The 16,482-nt window shown below is 36.5% G+C and overlaps 1 protein-coding gene across 4 annotated transcripts; it reads left to right on the forward strand.

The window, feature by feature from the left end:
• Positions 1–1,387: 1,387 nt before the first annotated feature.
• LOC121798660 (polycomb group protein EMBRYONIC FLOWER 2-like) lies at positions 1,388–15,730 on the forward strand. 4 transcript variants are annotated; one of them, XM_042197772.1, is made up of 21 exons: positions 1,393–1,779; positions 2,334–2,502; positions 3,356–3,411; positions 4,056–4,170; positions 4,257–4,416; positions 4,497–4,538; positions 5,937–6,076; positions 7,040–7,099; positions 7,230–7,351; positions 8,260–8,324; positions 8,849–8,901; positions 8,987–9,055; positions 9,118–9,177; positions 9,845–9,891; positions 9,981–10,102; positions 10,770–10,872; positions 11,569–11,617; positions 12,097–12,180; positions 13,297–13,376; positions 14,916–15,005; positions 15,308–15,730. In XM_042197772.1, the coding sequence occupies exons 1-21, from the start codon at positions 1,745–1,747 to the stop codon at positions 15,432–15,434; spliced, it is 1,848 nt and encodes a 615-aa protein (XP_042053706.1). In that variant the 5' UTR covers positions 1,393–1,744; the 3' UTR covers positions 15,435–15,730. The 4 variants fall into 4 exon arrangements, with proteins under 4 accessions (XP_042053707.1, XP_042053706.1, XP_042053704.1 ...); XM_042197770.1 differs by having other exon boundaries at positions 1,394–1,779; positions 10,704–10,872; XM_042197771.1 differs by having other exon boundaries at positions 1,395–1,779; positions 8,987–9,040; positions 10,704–10,872.
• The last annotated feature ends 752 nt before the right edge of the window (positions 15,731–16,482 follow it).

Below are 16,482 nucleotides of genomic sequence, written 5' to 3' on the forward strand. Positions count from 1 at the left end.
GGCACAGCTCGGCACCTGTCTCGGCACAGCTCGGCACCTGTCTCGGCACAGCTCGGCACCTCGGCCGACCATCTCGGCCGTCCGGCTCGGCACCTCGGCCGACCGTCTCGGCCGCCTGCTCGGTACCTCGGCCGACCGTCTCGGCCGCATGCTCGGCACCTCGGCCGACCACCTCGGCCGTCCGGCTCGGCACCTCGACCGACCGTCTCGGCCGTCTGCTCGGCACCTCGGCCGACCATCTCGGCCGCATGCTCGGCACTTCGGCCGACCACCTCGGCCGTCTGCTCGGCACCTAGTTTACACCCCTTTTCCTCTGACCCCCGATTCTCAAACCCTATACGACAAACACACCACGCATTCTACATCCCAAAACACACCCAGACACCTGAGATCATCCCTTCCAGACTCTCCACAAATCTGCCCTAGGCTGAACCCAACACTCTCGGCCAACACACACGAAAACTCTCGAACCAAACACTGATTCCTCCGAGCCATCTCTTGGCCAAACACACCCACATTCATCACAAAAACATACTCCCTCCGTCCCAAGGAAGATGACCCCTTCCTTGGGCGGCACGGAGTTTTATGCAGTTTTATTTTGTGTGTTAAGTGGAGAGAGTAAAGTAAGAGGGAGGGAATAAAGTAGAGAGAAAAGTGTTTCCATTTATAGTAATGGGTCATCTTGGATGGGACAAACCAAAAAGGAAAGTGGGTCATCTTTAGTGGGACGGAGGGAGTATCACTCAGAATCACGCCAATTGCACATGAAAACATCTCCCAAAAACATACAACTCGCGAAACTGCGCAGTTTACTTGCAAAAATCATAATAAATTCATACGACATCCAAAGAGGCTGAAATTTACACACCACACAAAAGACACATTAACCTTTACACAGTTCAAAATTTCGTACCCAACGGAGATCGTTTGCTTAGTTAAAAAGGGGTCGGAACCCACTGCCAGTTACTATCAAAAACATGCTCAACCATATCACATAGCCACAAACCCTAATCAGCATCTAAACCAACCAAAACGTCCTATATGCATGAGTTTTCGAATTAAACAAGGGTTAGGGGTTACCTTCCCCGGATGGTTCAAACGAAACGCAAAAGCTTTACTTCCTTTTCCGACTCCGATTCACGACGAAGGAGGGTATCACCTTGAGGAATCCAAGAAGGTGATAAGAGGGGGGTGAAAGGAAGAAGATAAAAACCGAGAGGGAGAAGGAGGGAGACTTACCAGTGAGAGAGAGCAACTTTGCGAGAGAGAGAGGGAGAGATTGAGAGAGTGACCGAAAAGAGAAAAGAAAAGGAAAGGGGAAGAAAAGGATCGGTTATATGAGGGTGGAGGAAGTTGAGAACATCATGGGGTGATGGGGAAGGGATTTCGAAAAAAAGGGGAGGGAGAGAGAGGTTTAAATCGATTAATTAGAATTTTAAAACATAGCTGAATTAATAAAACCAAATTTTAATTTGGCTAGGTAGAAAATCCCATATCCACAACAATCAAATAAACACAAAATATTTTCCACACCATATTTTAAACACAAAAACATAGAAAAATTTCATCCTTAATTAAAAGAATAAAATTCCACAAATTTTCGGGTATTACAGGGCATAACCTAGAAACGTGGTTGTATTTTCCCCAAGAGGAAGAGGATTTTTGATGGTTTGGTCTAAACAAGCTGAACTCCAGCCTCTTTTCCGGTCCGCTTGATTCATTTATACTACAGCCCTAGCAACGGATGCCGGGCATACCTCTCGTGGCTCGTGAAACTGCGTAAGTGTTTATTCTGATATACACGCTGAAGCATTAATGGTGCATTGAGTGGCTGTGAGATTCTTTAATTGGAGTTTACTTTCTGTGCCCATTAAGTTGCAAATAAAGCCAATCAAATGGAGTACTAGCTTTTATAGGTCACTTGCTCAATACCGCTTCTTGTAGTTTTGTTCATTTGTTGAACCATTGTTCAGGTTGCAATGTGGTTTACAAGAAGTTGTTATTTATAGTCTCCATGCTCTCATAGTATATCGGAAAATATGTTGTCTGATGATTGAATAATTATGTCCAAACACTGATCAATTGAATTGAGATCCTCAACTTATTATATGAACAGGGAATTATGATTTCCCTAAGTCTTTAATTTGACAAATGTCAGATAGATTCATAAATTTGGCATCTAATTTCAACCAAATTGACTGCATTTTGAAATGTCATTGTTAGAGGTCAACTAGGATATCCTGTTTGCATTCTAGTTCTAGTTCGTGGAACATAAAAAATCTAATTATTAGGGATCAGTTGGGATCATCAGTGTAATTTAATTTTTGGAACAGGAATTGTGTTTGCAATTGCAGTTACTCCCAAGGTGCGGACCATATGTGCCGTCAAGATCCCCGTGCGCATTTGTCTCCAGAAGAGCAAATTGCAGCCGAGGAAAGCCTCTCAATTTACTGCAAGCCCGTTGAATTGTACAACATTCTTCAGCGCCGTGCTGCTAGAAACGTAAGATTCTTCCATCTTGCTGCTTCCTCTTCCTCTTAGTCCTGCTCAGTTGCTCATGTTATTTCTTTTTTCAAGAAATATTTTCGAAGCCTTTTTGGATATGATGATGGAATTGGCTGGTGCTATTTGTCGAGGAGTTACTTCATTTAGTACTGACATGTCAATACTCAATAGTGGATTTAGATAATCAGCATATGCACACGTTAATTACTTAGTTATTGATTTTTTTGGCTATTTTTATTAGCTTTTGCCAACAATGAATCTGATATCTTTCATGTACTCACTCCGTCCCTTTGACACACTTCTTTTTTGCACTTGTTTCGGGAAAATGATAATAATTAGTTAAAGTGGAGAGAGAGTAAAGGAAGTGGGAGAATAATGTAGAGAGGCTATGGAGCAGTGTTTTCAATCTCGTATGGCAGCTTATGGCGGTTCGCCTAAAAACCGCCACAGGGATATGGCATATTAGTATGACGGATATGGTTGTCAATAATTAAATAAATAAAATAATACTTATTATTTATACATAATTAAAAAATTGGAAAATAACAAAAATATAACATCTAGAACTCTTAAAACAATTAATAAAGCATAAAATATAGCTCTAACATCCATATTTCTTGCATAATGCCTCATTCCTAAATGCAGTACACACGCAATGTTGTCAAATGGTGGATATGGCGGTGCTATGGCAGCGCCATGTTGCTATGACATTTCCACCACAGAACGCCATGCCATAGCGCCATGGCGCCGCCGTATCCGCTATTTGATAACATTGCTACGGAGGGAGTATATATTTATTGGAAAATGTATTTTGGATTGAAATTCTAACTAGAGGCAGATTCTTCTGCAGCCATCCTTTCTTCAGAGATGTTTACAATACAAAATACAAGCAAAACACAAGAAAAGGTAGAACTCTTTATGTATATTGCTCTTTGTCAAGATTTCTTTTTCTGCAACTAATTTTGAATTTTCAGTCGCCAAGAGAAGTTAGGAACTGCTCTCACTATGCATCAAATTTATGAAGCACTCACAAGCATTTATGTTGTCCATGTTCCTCTACAGATTTAGGGAGCACTAACAACTAATTATATTGTTATGCATGAACAATAATGTTCCTTATCCCACATACACTTGCTTGGTACTTATCAACTTTTTGTAAAACCATGAAGTATAGGATTCTCTTATGAAGATACATATTATGTTGTCGCTTTTCTTGACCCTGATTCCCTTAATTCTTTTATTGTAAGCATTGTATGGCATCCTTGGACTGGGTAGACCTATAAAATTGCCCTTTTTTTACCAAAATACTGATTGGGTCTAAAGGTTCATCACAATGGACAATCTTGACATATTTACAAGAATGCACCGTTTGGTCATCCCTCAAATATTACTTACCACTACCAATCCATTTTCATCCTAATTTGTTTTATTTGTTCTTTTTCAAAGTCTCTCGAGTTGATGTATGCTTTATAGTTGGAATCTGGGATGCATATGCTGTCATTCAAATTGCAATACTAATGTAGTTTACAAATGTATTGCTTTCTTTGTAGGATTCAAATGACAATTTCCCTACCGTCAACTGTAAATGATGAATCTCAAATTCAAAGTTTATTACCTTTGTGTATAATGTTGGCAAGACCCGTTTATAGTCCTGCAGTTGTAGAGGTAGTGTTGAGTTCTGCTCAATTCATTAGTTTGTTGTTATGACCTTCAGTTGCTCTCTCTCCCTCTCTGACTTCTTATTGATGCAGGATTCTGCAGTCTATCGATTCAGTCGAGAGTGTATTTTGACTAAATGTACTGAAGATGATGCAATGAACCAGGATGAAGCGAATTTTATTCTTCCCGAAATTAATAAACTATCAGCTGAAGTCAAATCTGGCTCTCTAACAATTTTGTTTGTTAGCTGTGGTATGCTTTTTTCATATTTGGTGTCTACATTAAGGGATACAAAGTTTGCAAAAATTCATGGTTTGCTGCTCCTCTTGTAGCTGAATTGTTTAAGGAGAACACAGATGCACCATCGTTTCCAGGTGAGTTTGAATATGTTGGATAGATTTGTCCTATTTGATTAGGATACTTTTTTAATACTCCACTATAGCTGATGAAGTCAAAGAGATGGCATTAGCATTTGTATTTCATTTTGATCTTAAACATACGAGCATTTGACCATTTTGGTCCAAAACATTTTGTTTCCTAGCTTTAGTCCTTAGTCCTAAACATTATGAACTTTAGAGGCGAAGCTAGCGCCTGAATTTGCGCATGCAATGTCTCTTCTCCTCAAAATTTACGAAACTATTAATAAACACGTAAACATTACTATTAATTAATTTTTATTTTGTTTTACAAGAAAATCCTAACCTAAAGTGCTGCCACTGACGTCGAAAGCTGCGCCACTGCCTTATTACAACATCCTTTCATTGATAAGGTTGCCGGTGTGGCCAACTATGAGTCGTTGTCACAGGCTCAAATTCAGGCTCTAGCTTCCCATTCAAAATTTTCCATCAACGTGTAGTTTCATGGCCGGACATCGGAGAGATTTTGAACCTTAACATTGTCAAAATTGAATGACCAAGTCAATTTTTAGCAAAATATGGATAAATGTATGATGTTTGATCTTGATCAAAAGCGCAACTGCTCATGTGTTTAGAACAAAAATGTAAAATACTCATATGTTAGGAGTACCAAAAAAGGACTTTAGTCTAGTGTTTCAGGGTTTCACATTATAGTGTTTAGGTTACTAATCGAGCCAAAATTGCTTGGACCGTCAAATTTAACGGCTCCATTGCTTGTAGGACAAAAAATAGACCAATTCATAATGTTAAGGACCCAAAGCTATCAAAACTATAATACTGTGGATCAAAATCGTGAATGGCCATATGTTTAGGACCCCAAAAACGGTCTTATCTAAATTGTGGGAGAATCTCTCTAGATTTCCTTTTAGTAAACAGTTCTTGTAAGCTGCAAGGTTTCCTGCTCTTGACTTCTTGTTCTTGTCATATTCATCCAAACAAGATTAAGTACACTTGAAGGGAATGTGACATCAAACTTGGCTCTATTCTTTCCCTGTGTTACTCACCTATAAAGTAGAACTAGGTACATTGTTTGTGGCTTTCAAATTTTCTTTAGTGGTCAGTCATATTGAGCATATGCCAAATTTCCAACCATTGTTCCATGGGTATCCGTGAAAATCAATATGGAATTTGATCCTTAAGTTTCTCTTTTGTATTGCAATCTATTATTAATGCGGAGTTAAGTTTTGCCTCTCATAATATGCATTTTCTTCTTGTTTGTAATTTCTTTTCACTAGAAGCTGTCTATTATATTTTCTTTTCATATTGCCATTTATTAATAAGGCTTTAGAATTTGCCTCTAGTTTCTTCTTTTGTTTGTCCGGTCGTCCTGCCTAAGTGTTTCCTTAATGATGATAGCTAATGTTGGAGGTCACTGTTTCCTGGGTAAGATTCCAATGGAGTTGCTTCACTTGTCATGGGAAAATTCTTTGAACTTGAGTAGTGGGGGGAGAGCTGAGATGTTGTCGTCTGTTGACTTGCATTCCTGCTTCCTAAAGGTATGCAGTAATTATAAAATAATGAAACTGAAATATGGTGATCATATACTTCCTGATGTTCCTAGAACTTGTAAATGTGTTGTTCTTATTTGTCCAACATGTGGAATTGAATTTGCTACATTGGGGACACCTTTTCTTTATTGGGTTACTTATATCACGAGTAGTCAAAGTTAGCCGTACTCTTGAGAAAAGATGTAAGAAAATTCATTTAGTTGTCCTGTTTATAACTTTGTAAAGCCATCATTTAAGCTAAGACATGCTCTTTTTTGTTGATACAGTAGCATGAATGGGATAGTTATTATGTTCGTTCCTCATATATTTGTTTTAGTTTTTTTTTTCTGTTGATGAAGTAGCTTTATATTTTGCGCTGTTCCTTTGAGGTGTCTAGTTATTACATAGGTCCTGCCAAGGCCTCAGGTGGCCCTTGGCCATCCATATACCTCTTCACCAAAGAAAGATATTAGCCTCTTTATTGCACCTAGGATGGTGCTAGGCCATGATTTGCTGCCTGCCTAGCCTTAGTGCCTGTTATAACATTGGAGGTGTCTTCGTAGTCTTAAGGGATCATTTTGGTTGTGTTGATCATTCAGTGCATTATGCATAGCAGTAGTTACTTTATGGGTACTCAAGGCTGTATTTGTTATTCATGTAAGGCATATGTCTTCTGGAGGCCTTAAAACCTGTACTTTCACTCTCAATTCGTATCTTAGTTTGTTATGACCTTTGTACTCGCTTAGTTGACTATTTCTGATCACTGTCATATGTCGATCACTCCCAGTTTACAGCATTATTGAGGCTACAAACCTAGTTCTTATTTATTTATGGCTATTGGATTTTTTATTAATATTTTGACTAAAGAAGGAGGAATAAGTTTAGCTTCGTAAATTAGCATCCTCATCATTTCTTAATCACATTCTCAGTTTCTATTCCCTTCACCTTTTCTCAACTAGTTCTTTTCCACAGACGGGCTGTTTTGGAGAAGATAAATGCTTTTCATTTCACAGTCCCCATGCTGGAACTATGGTATGTTCCCATTTTACAGAGAACAAAACTTTTTTATTCCCAGAGAAACCCTGTTTTAACATTTTAGTGATATTCTGCCATTGAATAGTGCTTTTTGTTGATTGTTACTTGTTTATCTGCTTTACCAAAGGCTTTGTCTCAACAACTGCAAGTCCGTGTTGCAGCAGAAGAAATTGGGCTCAAGCAGAGATCTCCTTATGATTCATTCTCATATTATGACGTTCCCTCCTCCACTTTACCTCAGATTATCAGGTGAATTCTTGCATAACCACAACACAAACACTTAATGTTCTTCATGCACATTGTCTGACAAAAGTAGCCAGTGTGGCATCACTCATCTGAGTATAAAAGCAATTAGTAATTAATAATTTGTCTCAGTGTTACCATATACCATGACTTCATGACGAACATCTCATGGTGTTGCCTATTCTGACTACTGTTCATCACAAGTACTACCTGGAAATAGTTATATGTCAACCTTAGGGGTGGTAGACAGATGGGTTGTTTAAGGGCATGGGTCCTACTCTAGTGTTTGCAAATATATTTGGGTTGTCGTACCAAAAGCTTGATGACCGTTTTGACATATTGAGCTAACTAAAACCTTAGCAACCATACTTTTGATCTCTAAAACTGTGAACTGCTCAAAGATGGAAATGCAGCTTGCTTTGCTGTAAAACATGTTACCGACTGTAAACGGTATCTCACGATAGAATCTTGCAATAAATATGGACTCTGCTTCTTTTACTATGTTTCTGGATATTGCTCTACTGCTATAATGAACCATGTCTGAACCAACCTATTTCATCATGAATATGAATTGATGATTAATAAAATGTATTCTTGTTTCTCAGAGTGTTCTGCATCATGAAAAACATTTTAATTGACAAAGTTAATGCTTTATGAAATGGTTGATAACAATGTGATGGACTCTTCTCTTTACGTTGTAGTATGTGAAGTTGTGAACGGTGGTTTTATCTCCCTGTATTCGGCGTTGAGAACATACGAGTTGCAACTATAAGATTGGACAAGTTAAAAAAGAAACATGACTTAAGAGAGTACAAATAAATATAATTACTTTCTCCTTTCTTCCTGCAGCAAATGCGTCATTCCATATCCTTATTTCATTGCCTCACACTATCCTATTGATTGTTTCCGTCCAGGTTGAGGACTGGAAATGTTGTTTTCAACTACAGATACTATAATAACAAGTTGCAGAGGACTGAAGGTATTAGCTTGCCATTGTTCACCATTCTTGTAGAAGATGCCTCTAGTTTCTCCCCCTGCATGATTTGCCTTTGTTTCAAAGGAAACATCTGTTTGTTCATAAGACCCATAGCCAAGCATAACTCATCTTTGGTTTCAGTTACTATTTTGAATTGCATACTCCCTCCGCCCCAGAGACATGCTAATCACTTTTGATGGCACAGGTTTTAAGAAATTGTTAGGTGACTGTGTGTGATGAGTGGAGAAAGATTATAGTGTTATAGTGATGGGCCATGGATAGTAATATTGTGAACAAGTTGATAAAGTTAGGGTAAAACATAAAGGGATTGTGCTGGGATAGTGTGTCCAAATATGAAAACTGAATGTTGTTGTGGATGTACCAAAATTGGAAAGAAATGAACGTTTCTCTGGGATGGTGGAAGTATTATTCTTCAGAGTATTTCTGACTTGTACCTTTGTGCAAGCTGTGCATTTCATCCTTGTTGCTGCACGTGAAAAGGCTGACTTAATAATATGTATACACAGTAACGGAGGACTTTACATGCCCTTTCTGCTTGGTCAAATGTGCAAGCTTTAAGGTACTGTAGAATCTGATTGTCTTTATTTGTCCAAGTGTAAAATGCTCTCCAGACTATGCATTAATTCCTGAAGTTTATTTAACAGGGTCTCAGATTTCACCTGCCGGCCTGCCATGACCTCTTCAACTTTGAATTTTGGGTTGGTAAACTTAATGTAGGTCACTGAGCTGACAGAATACCTAAAGAACTATACTGATTCCTGAAGAAATTATGTAGGTAACAGAGGAATTTCAAGCTGTCAATATATCTGTAAAGACCGATACATGGAGATCTGAGGTCAATATACTAATTTTTCTCTGGTTTTAACTTCCCATGTTTGTTAGTGTCTTTTAAGCTTACATTAGTTGTGTGCAGTGAGCCAGGAAATGGTAATGGTAATATATATATATATATATATATATATATACATATTATATATATATATATATAGAGGTGTGATCAATTGTTAACTCAAAGACATAAGTATGTCATCTAAATTTATATTAACATACTAACGTCATCGTGTTGACATTTTTTAGACAGTGCATTGATGAGTTAGCAATTTAAGAAAAGTTAGCAACTTATCACATCTCTCTCTCTCTCTCTCTCTATATATATATATATATATATATTGATCTTTTTTGGCATTGATGCTCCCAAGCCTGAGAAATAGTCCCTGTGTCCCAATAAATATGAAACATGTGGTTTCCGGCACAAGATTTTATGCAATGTTTTTTGTGAGTTAATGAAGAGAGAGTAAAGTAAGATAGAGGAAAAAGTAGAGATGATGTTGGTTCCATATTAGGAAACGTTTCATTTTTAATGGGGCAGCCTTAAAAGGAAAACGTTTTTTAATGAGACAGAGGGAGTATATCTTAATGTGTAATTGATGTGCATATAGCTATGTGATGTCTCTCAATTGCAATAAGGAATTTGAGGAACATATATACTTTGCTTTGTGCAGAATGTTGCAGCTGGTGTTGATCCTAAGCAACAAACATTTTTCCTTTGGTATGCCTTGGATGGACTAAATATTTTCAGAATAAGCTGTTTAGGATTTTAAAAGTTAAATGTTGTGAAATTATCTGGGTGCAACACAGTTCAAAGGCACCACGGCGCAGAAAAATTAAGAGCCCAATGCAGAATCCGAAGTTTGTGCTTCCTCTTGTCTTAGATTCTGAAATGCCGGGATCAATCATCGAGCTTAGAGAAAAGACTGTTGGTAATTCATGCAATATGTATCTTGGTTATTTGTGTTATTTTCTCTTTCTTGCGTATTAATAATTTATTTAGGTATTTAACCATAGCAAGAGACTGTTGCAGTACTATCAGCATCGATAATTTATCCAGCAGAGTAGCCTTGTTGCTGAATCATTACTAGCTAGTTCTTCGTTTGCTTTCATGCTGAAGTGTAAAGCAGTTGGTTTTACTCTAAAATTCATAAGTGATGAGTTTCTTGCTGTTGGTCCCCGAAGCTAGATTCTCTGAACATGTGTAATTGTGTTAGAGTTGTGTGAAACTAACTGCATTGATTTCTGCTTATTAAAATGTTAAATAAATATTTAAATATAACCGACTGGTTTCTGCATGATGAAATATACTGACTTTTAAGGTTTCTTGCTTGGCCATTGACCTCCTTATATATGCCTTTACATGGATGTGAACTGTACATGGTATAACTTTTCCCGTAAGCATTCCTTTATCTGCCTCCAAGGGCTAATTAACAACAAAAGTTAACATGTTTAAAATACTACTCCACGTAAATATGCTTAGCTGTCTATACACTTGAAAAGAAAATTACATCTGACATTTAGTTGGTGTAGAAGAGACTGCAGATTGTGATGCATCCAGTCCCAGAGCTTCATCTGCCACTGCTCATTTATATGCAGACCCTGAATGTGTCCAGTCATTACCTGGAAACATTGCGCATCCAGCATTACTACAGTTTGCAAAGACAAGGAAATTATCTGTTGAACGCTCTGATCCTAGAAAGTAAGTGAAGTCCTCAGACTCTCAAAGAACTCATAATTTACATTTTTAACATGATATGCTACCTTTAGCTTGATTTGACTGTCTTATCTTTGTTGGCTACCAGGTTTTTTTGACATCTATATTACTCCCTCCGTCCCATAAAAATATGGACATTTGGTACGGCACGGGAATTAATGCACAATTGGGAAAGTAAGAGAGAGATAGAAAGAAAAAGTAATTATAGTATTTTTAGTGGAGAATGAGGCCACCTTATTAGAGAGAAGGAAGTTACCAAAAATAGAATGAGATATTTTTATGGGGCATCCCAAAATGGAAATGTCCTTATTTTTATGGAACGGAGGGAGTATATTGAAGAGTGACTTGTTTTGTAGATAGTTTTTCGACATCTATATTTATAATACCATGTGGTTTCAGAGGAACTTTCTTAGAGTCATCTTGTTGAACACCTAAAAAAACAACAATAATACTCCGTGCTTTTGTGACTTGGATTGTATTTTCAATGAATTGTTTTGATACGTTCAATGACATCTATTGCATACTTCAGGGGTGTAGCTGATTCTCTTTTTAGCCAGCTAACAGAGTTCATATTTCATAGTCATATTAAGCAGCTAGATCTTTTACCCCACTCTAATTTACCTGTCGAAATGATATGATCATTGACTGATTATTTTATTATTTCTCTTTTTTTGGCTACAGTCGTGCACTCTTGCAGAAGCGGCAGTTCTTTCACTCTCATAGAGCGCAAGTGAGTGGTTCAATGATCATTTTTATCACATCAACTTTCTAGTTTCTACATGAGTACCTGTCATATTTTTCAGTTTCTACCAACATGTAATGCAGTACAGTTCTGTTTGGGTCCAGCTTTAATGTGTCTAAAGTGGTTGGATAAACTGTTCAAATTTGTCTTCTACAAATAATCTGAGTTGGGGTGTGTAGTACTTAAAAATAAAACATTCTTTATTAATGTTATCTTGTCAGTGAATATTAGTCTTCATGCTGTGAAAAGCTTGTTACCAAGTACTGTATGAGAAAAAAAGGGGGTGAATGTATTATGTATTCTTTATTATGTATCTTTGAGGCTGGGTTATGCATGTTTGAAAGGTATACAGTGTTGCATTTTGAAAGCAATTAACACATTGAGAAACTAGTGTGACATGCTATGCTTAGAGAATCACGAGATTTTAATTTTATAGATCTGGAAGTAATGATTTGGTAATTTAATAGCCCATGGCCATGGAACAAGTCCTATCAGATCGGGACAGTGAGGATGAAGTTGATGATGATGTTGCAGATCTTGAAGACCAAAGGGTATGCAGTCTCTCTGATCATTAGTTGTTTATTCTGCTCCAAATTTTTTGCCTGTAAAGTGTTTCAGTTTGAGGTTCAATTTGCTTTGTTTGACAGTTTGGTTGTGTGTCAATAGGCAAAAGCCCGAAGAATAACGGTAACTTATAAATTATAAGCAACATGGCCTAAATTGCCTTTTTTACCATATACTGTACTGTATAGTTTTTAATTTACTGTATAGGTTGAGTTCGCCCATGTATATCGAACTAATTTAGTTTATTGAAATCAAACATGCGAATATGCAATGAACACTTCAACTGTAGCTGATAGTCCCATTTACACTTGATATTTATATGGTACAATTTAACTGTGTTTATCTGGCTCACTGGGCAGCTAATTGCATTTGATGTAGTTCAAAGTCCTTTTTCGCATCAGTAGTATATGATCTCTTGCAATACCACAGAAACCTGGCCTTTGTGAATGCTGCAATAGCTTTCAGCCAGATGGGAAATATAATTTCTCTCAGCTTCTTTGTTGTTATTCTATACATGCCAAAATAATTTATGGCCAAATTATTTTTGTGAGATTGACTGTGACCTTGAGCCTGCTCACTGTTGTCATGGGCACATGTATTTATCAAACCCTTTATTTTGTGACCAGATAGGCGATAGCTATGGAATCTTGTTGTAGGTAGAACTATCAACTATCTATAAAACTATGTTCAGATGTATTTACCTTAATATTCTGTATCTGAAAATGTCAGATTTTTTTTACCAAGTTTCTTATGGACCAAAGAAAGGCTGGAAATTATCATAATTTTGAAATATCTTTTGGGGCTGTAATACATGTACGTCAAGTAAGATGACAAACAGCCTGGTGGTTGGTTCTTCAATTCTCTTCCCTGATCTTACTAAATTGTGTTTCTGGTTGAACTGGATTTTGTTCTCAGGAATTGTATCCTTTAATTGATTTTAGTATTTAAGCCTCACTTTTTTCTTCGCGGCTTTGAGTACCCGCAACCTATGCCCTGTATTACATCAGTTTAAGTCTTTCTGCTACCTACAGTAATACCATGTTGTTTATGTTTTTGGAGATTCATCATATTGAGTTTGCATATGATTTCCTGATGTGGAGCAGATGCTGGATGACTTTGTGGATGTGACAAAAGATGAGAAGCGGTTGATGCATCTTTGGAACTCTTTTGTCAGGAAGCAAAGGTCAGCAACTTATGCTTTTTGTACCTCTTCCATTTTTACTATCTCATTAGAATCTGCTATAGACCATGTAATACATGCACGCAGACACAAATTTGTTAAGACAATTCATGGATAGAAATATAACTCATATCCAAAAAGCATATGGCACTACATGTATGCAACTCTGCAAGTGTTGTTTGACTCTATATTGATTTACTGTTGCATAGTAATGATTAATTGTCTTTCAAAGAAAGAGCTTTTCTATCTGTGATGTTGCCTTGAGAAATGCATCAATCAATTTGGTAAGAAATAACTGAAAACTTTCCACCTTTTCTGCTTGCAAGTCAATTCTCTTATAGGTTTAGAGATGATTGTCAAGTTCTTTTAGTACCTACTACCCATGCATGCAGATTAAGTGTATTTTTTTGCCTTGTGTGTCCAACATAGGTAATCCACCCTACTGCTACCTTACAAATTTGTTAAGTACATAAATTAGGAATATTACAGTACATTGTATTGAAAAGTTTGAGTTTGGATAATTTATTATTTTGCAAACTCGAGCTTAATTTATCTAATACATGGAAGGGGCGTGGCTGAATGAGTTTATTCAAGCTTAATCGAGGCTCAGCAATCTTTGTCAATCTATTTTCACATTCAAATATTTATCCTTTCCAAGACAAACTATTTCTTTTTCAAACAAATATTTTATGTACTCCCTCCGTCCCTCTGTAATAGAGACGTTTTTTTTGGCACGAGATTTAAGAAAAGTTGTGTTAAGTGAGTTAAGTAAATAGATAATAAAGTAGAAAAGGAAAAAGGTAGATAGATGAAGAGAGAATAAAGTAAGAGAGAGTAAAAGTAAGAGAGAAGAAAAGTTGTTTTTTGCCAAAAAAGGAAACGACTCAGCTACAGTGGGACAACCTAGAAAGGAATATGACTCAGCTACAGAGGGACGGAGGGAGTGCTAAAATTCATTTTTTATCATAATGTAACAGGTTGATTAGATCATTACACACTGGTCACTAGTATAACTGCGAAATGTAAATGGCAGTAGTAGTTTTGTAAACTCATCCATGCTTGTGGATGTATTATCAAACTTGCTCACAACCCAATGAGTAAGTATTTCTCAAACTAAATCTCGTGTAGTTTATGATAATGAGCCTCACTTAAAGAGGTAGAATTTGGTTTTCAAGAATCAAGCTCAAAATAGCTCTTAAGTAGCTCGATCCAAATACACATGGTGGGTGAAATATAATTTTCTTGGTCATGAAGATGCGCTGTCAACTGTTCTATTGGCTCTTTTAGATAGTTTTAATTTCTATAGGACGCCTCGGGCTGCTGCTGAGTGGAGCAAAGTTTTCTTGGTTGAACTGTAAACACTAAAAGAACTTTTTAGGATTCAGCACAACAAAACAACCGCAGCATATTTCTCTTCTAGCTACATTATATTAAACTTCTCAAGGACAGCAGCATGTAGATCAGGATTTATCTATTACATTGGCAAAAATGCTTGTGCTGTCAATAATTTTTCTTATTTAATTTGTTCTATCATGATGGCAGAGTATTGGCGGATGGTCATATTCCTTGGGCGTGCGAGGCTTTCTCCAAGCTGCACAAACAGGATCTTGTTCAGATACCAGCACTACTTTGGTAGCTTCTTCTATGAAAACCGTTTAGCTTTATTTGCTATATTCCCCAACTTTATTTTCTCAGAATGAATTTGTTGGTTCACAATCCCGGTTTGGTTGATTCTGTTTCTTTGAAAAGTTATTTGTCTTTCAACCTATTTAATTCCTTCTATATATGTACAAGACTGACGCTTGGTCAGCAACAAGTCTTTATGCCTTCTGCTATTTAGGATTTGTAGGTTGTTACTATTGATCAGTTTTGCCACACATACACCGTGTCTTTGCCCGTCATTGTATTAAACTCTTTTCTTCCATCCTATACAGGTGCTGGAGATTGTTTATGATCAAACTCTGGAATCATGGTCTTCTTGATGCTCGTACGATGAACAGTTGTAATATAATCCTCGAGCAACCAGTAGAGGCAGACGCAGGCAAAGACCCAGACACATGATATACGCAGTGACAGCAGCGTCTCCTTATCTTTAGACTGGAGAAGTATTATGCAAATTTCAGTTGTTATCCATCTCCTTTTCTCTTAACTGATATCCCTGAATTTCACTTGGTTACTGGGGACCAATTGTTCTTTCGCAATCCTAATTTTTGAAGTGTTATTGAATTATTTATCTAAAATGTAATGACTCTTGGTACTTGGTAGTTTTCTTCTATGTATGACATCTCTGACCATCCAAACTAGGATTGTAGTCAATGATAAATTCATCATGTGGCTTTGTTTTGCCATTCATTGAAGATTGACGATAAAACTTAATTTTATATCTAATAGACAAAAATGCAAAACATATTTCATCATATATTTGTATAGTATTTTTGTTTTAACAAGTCATTGGATTTAATTTTGGATTTTTTTTGCCAGTTCAATTTTTTAGTTTTAAGGGATATTTACTGTTAAATTATATCTTTCTCTCACCCCTCTACTTTTTACAATTTCTTTTTTTTAATATCTTATTCATCTCTCATTCTTCATTTAAGTTTAATTTAATTTAATTTAATAATAAATACTATTTAATACACACATCAAACTAAAGATGATAACAAGAGTTTTAATTATATGGAGTATATATATATTAAAAAGATTTGCTTATGATCATTTTGATAAGATTTACTTCCTTTTACTGTGCACTTTTCATTTTCGTCATTTCCTATAAAAATATAGCATTTTCATTTAGGGAAAATTGTCTCAACTCATTACTCATATACATCAATTTATTTACAACTTATACCGTTATGACCTACCATTACAACTCACTAAACACTAATAATAACAGGAGTGATCAATGTCTAACTAATTTTAAGTATATAACTAGAGAATAATCTTAGTAACGTATCTTATTACTCCAAATTAATCCTATGGCTTAAATAATCTTTCAGATTTTTCTCAAAATAATAGCCCAAGGGCATTTTCGGAACTCATAAGACTACCGTGAATTGTGTATATGCGATTTATACAATCTGAACCAAATTCAACTTATGATTTCTTCCAT

Source organism: Salvia splendens, chromosome 4, assembly GCF_004379255.2.
Source record: "Salvia splendens isolate huo1 chromosome 4, SspV2, whole genome shotgun sequence".
NCBI classification, from domain to species: Eukaryota; Viridiplantae; Streptophyta; class Magnoliopsida; order Lamiales; family Lamiaceae; genus Salvia; species Salvia splendens.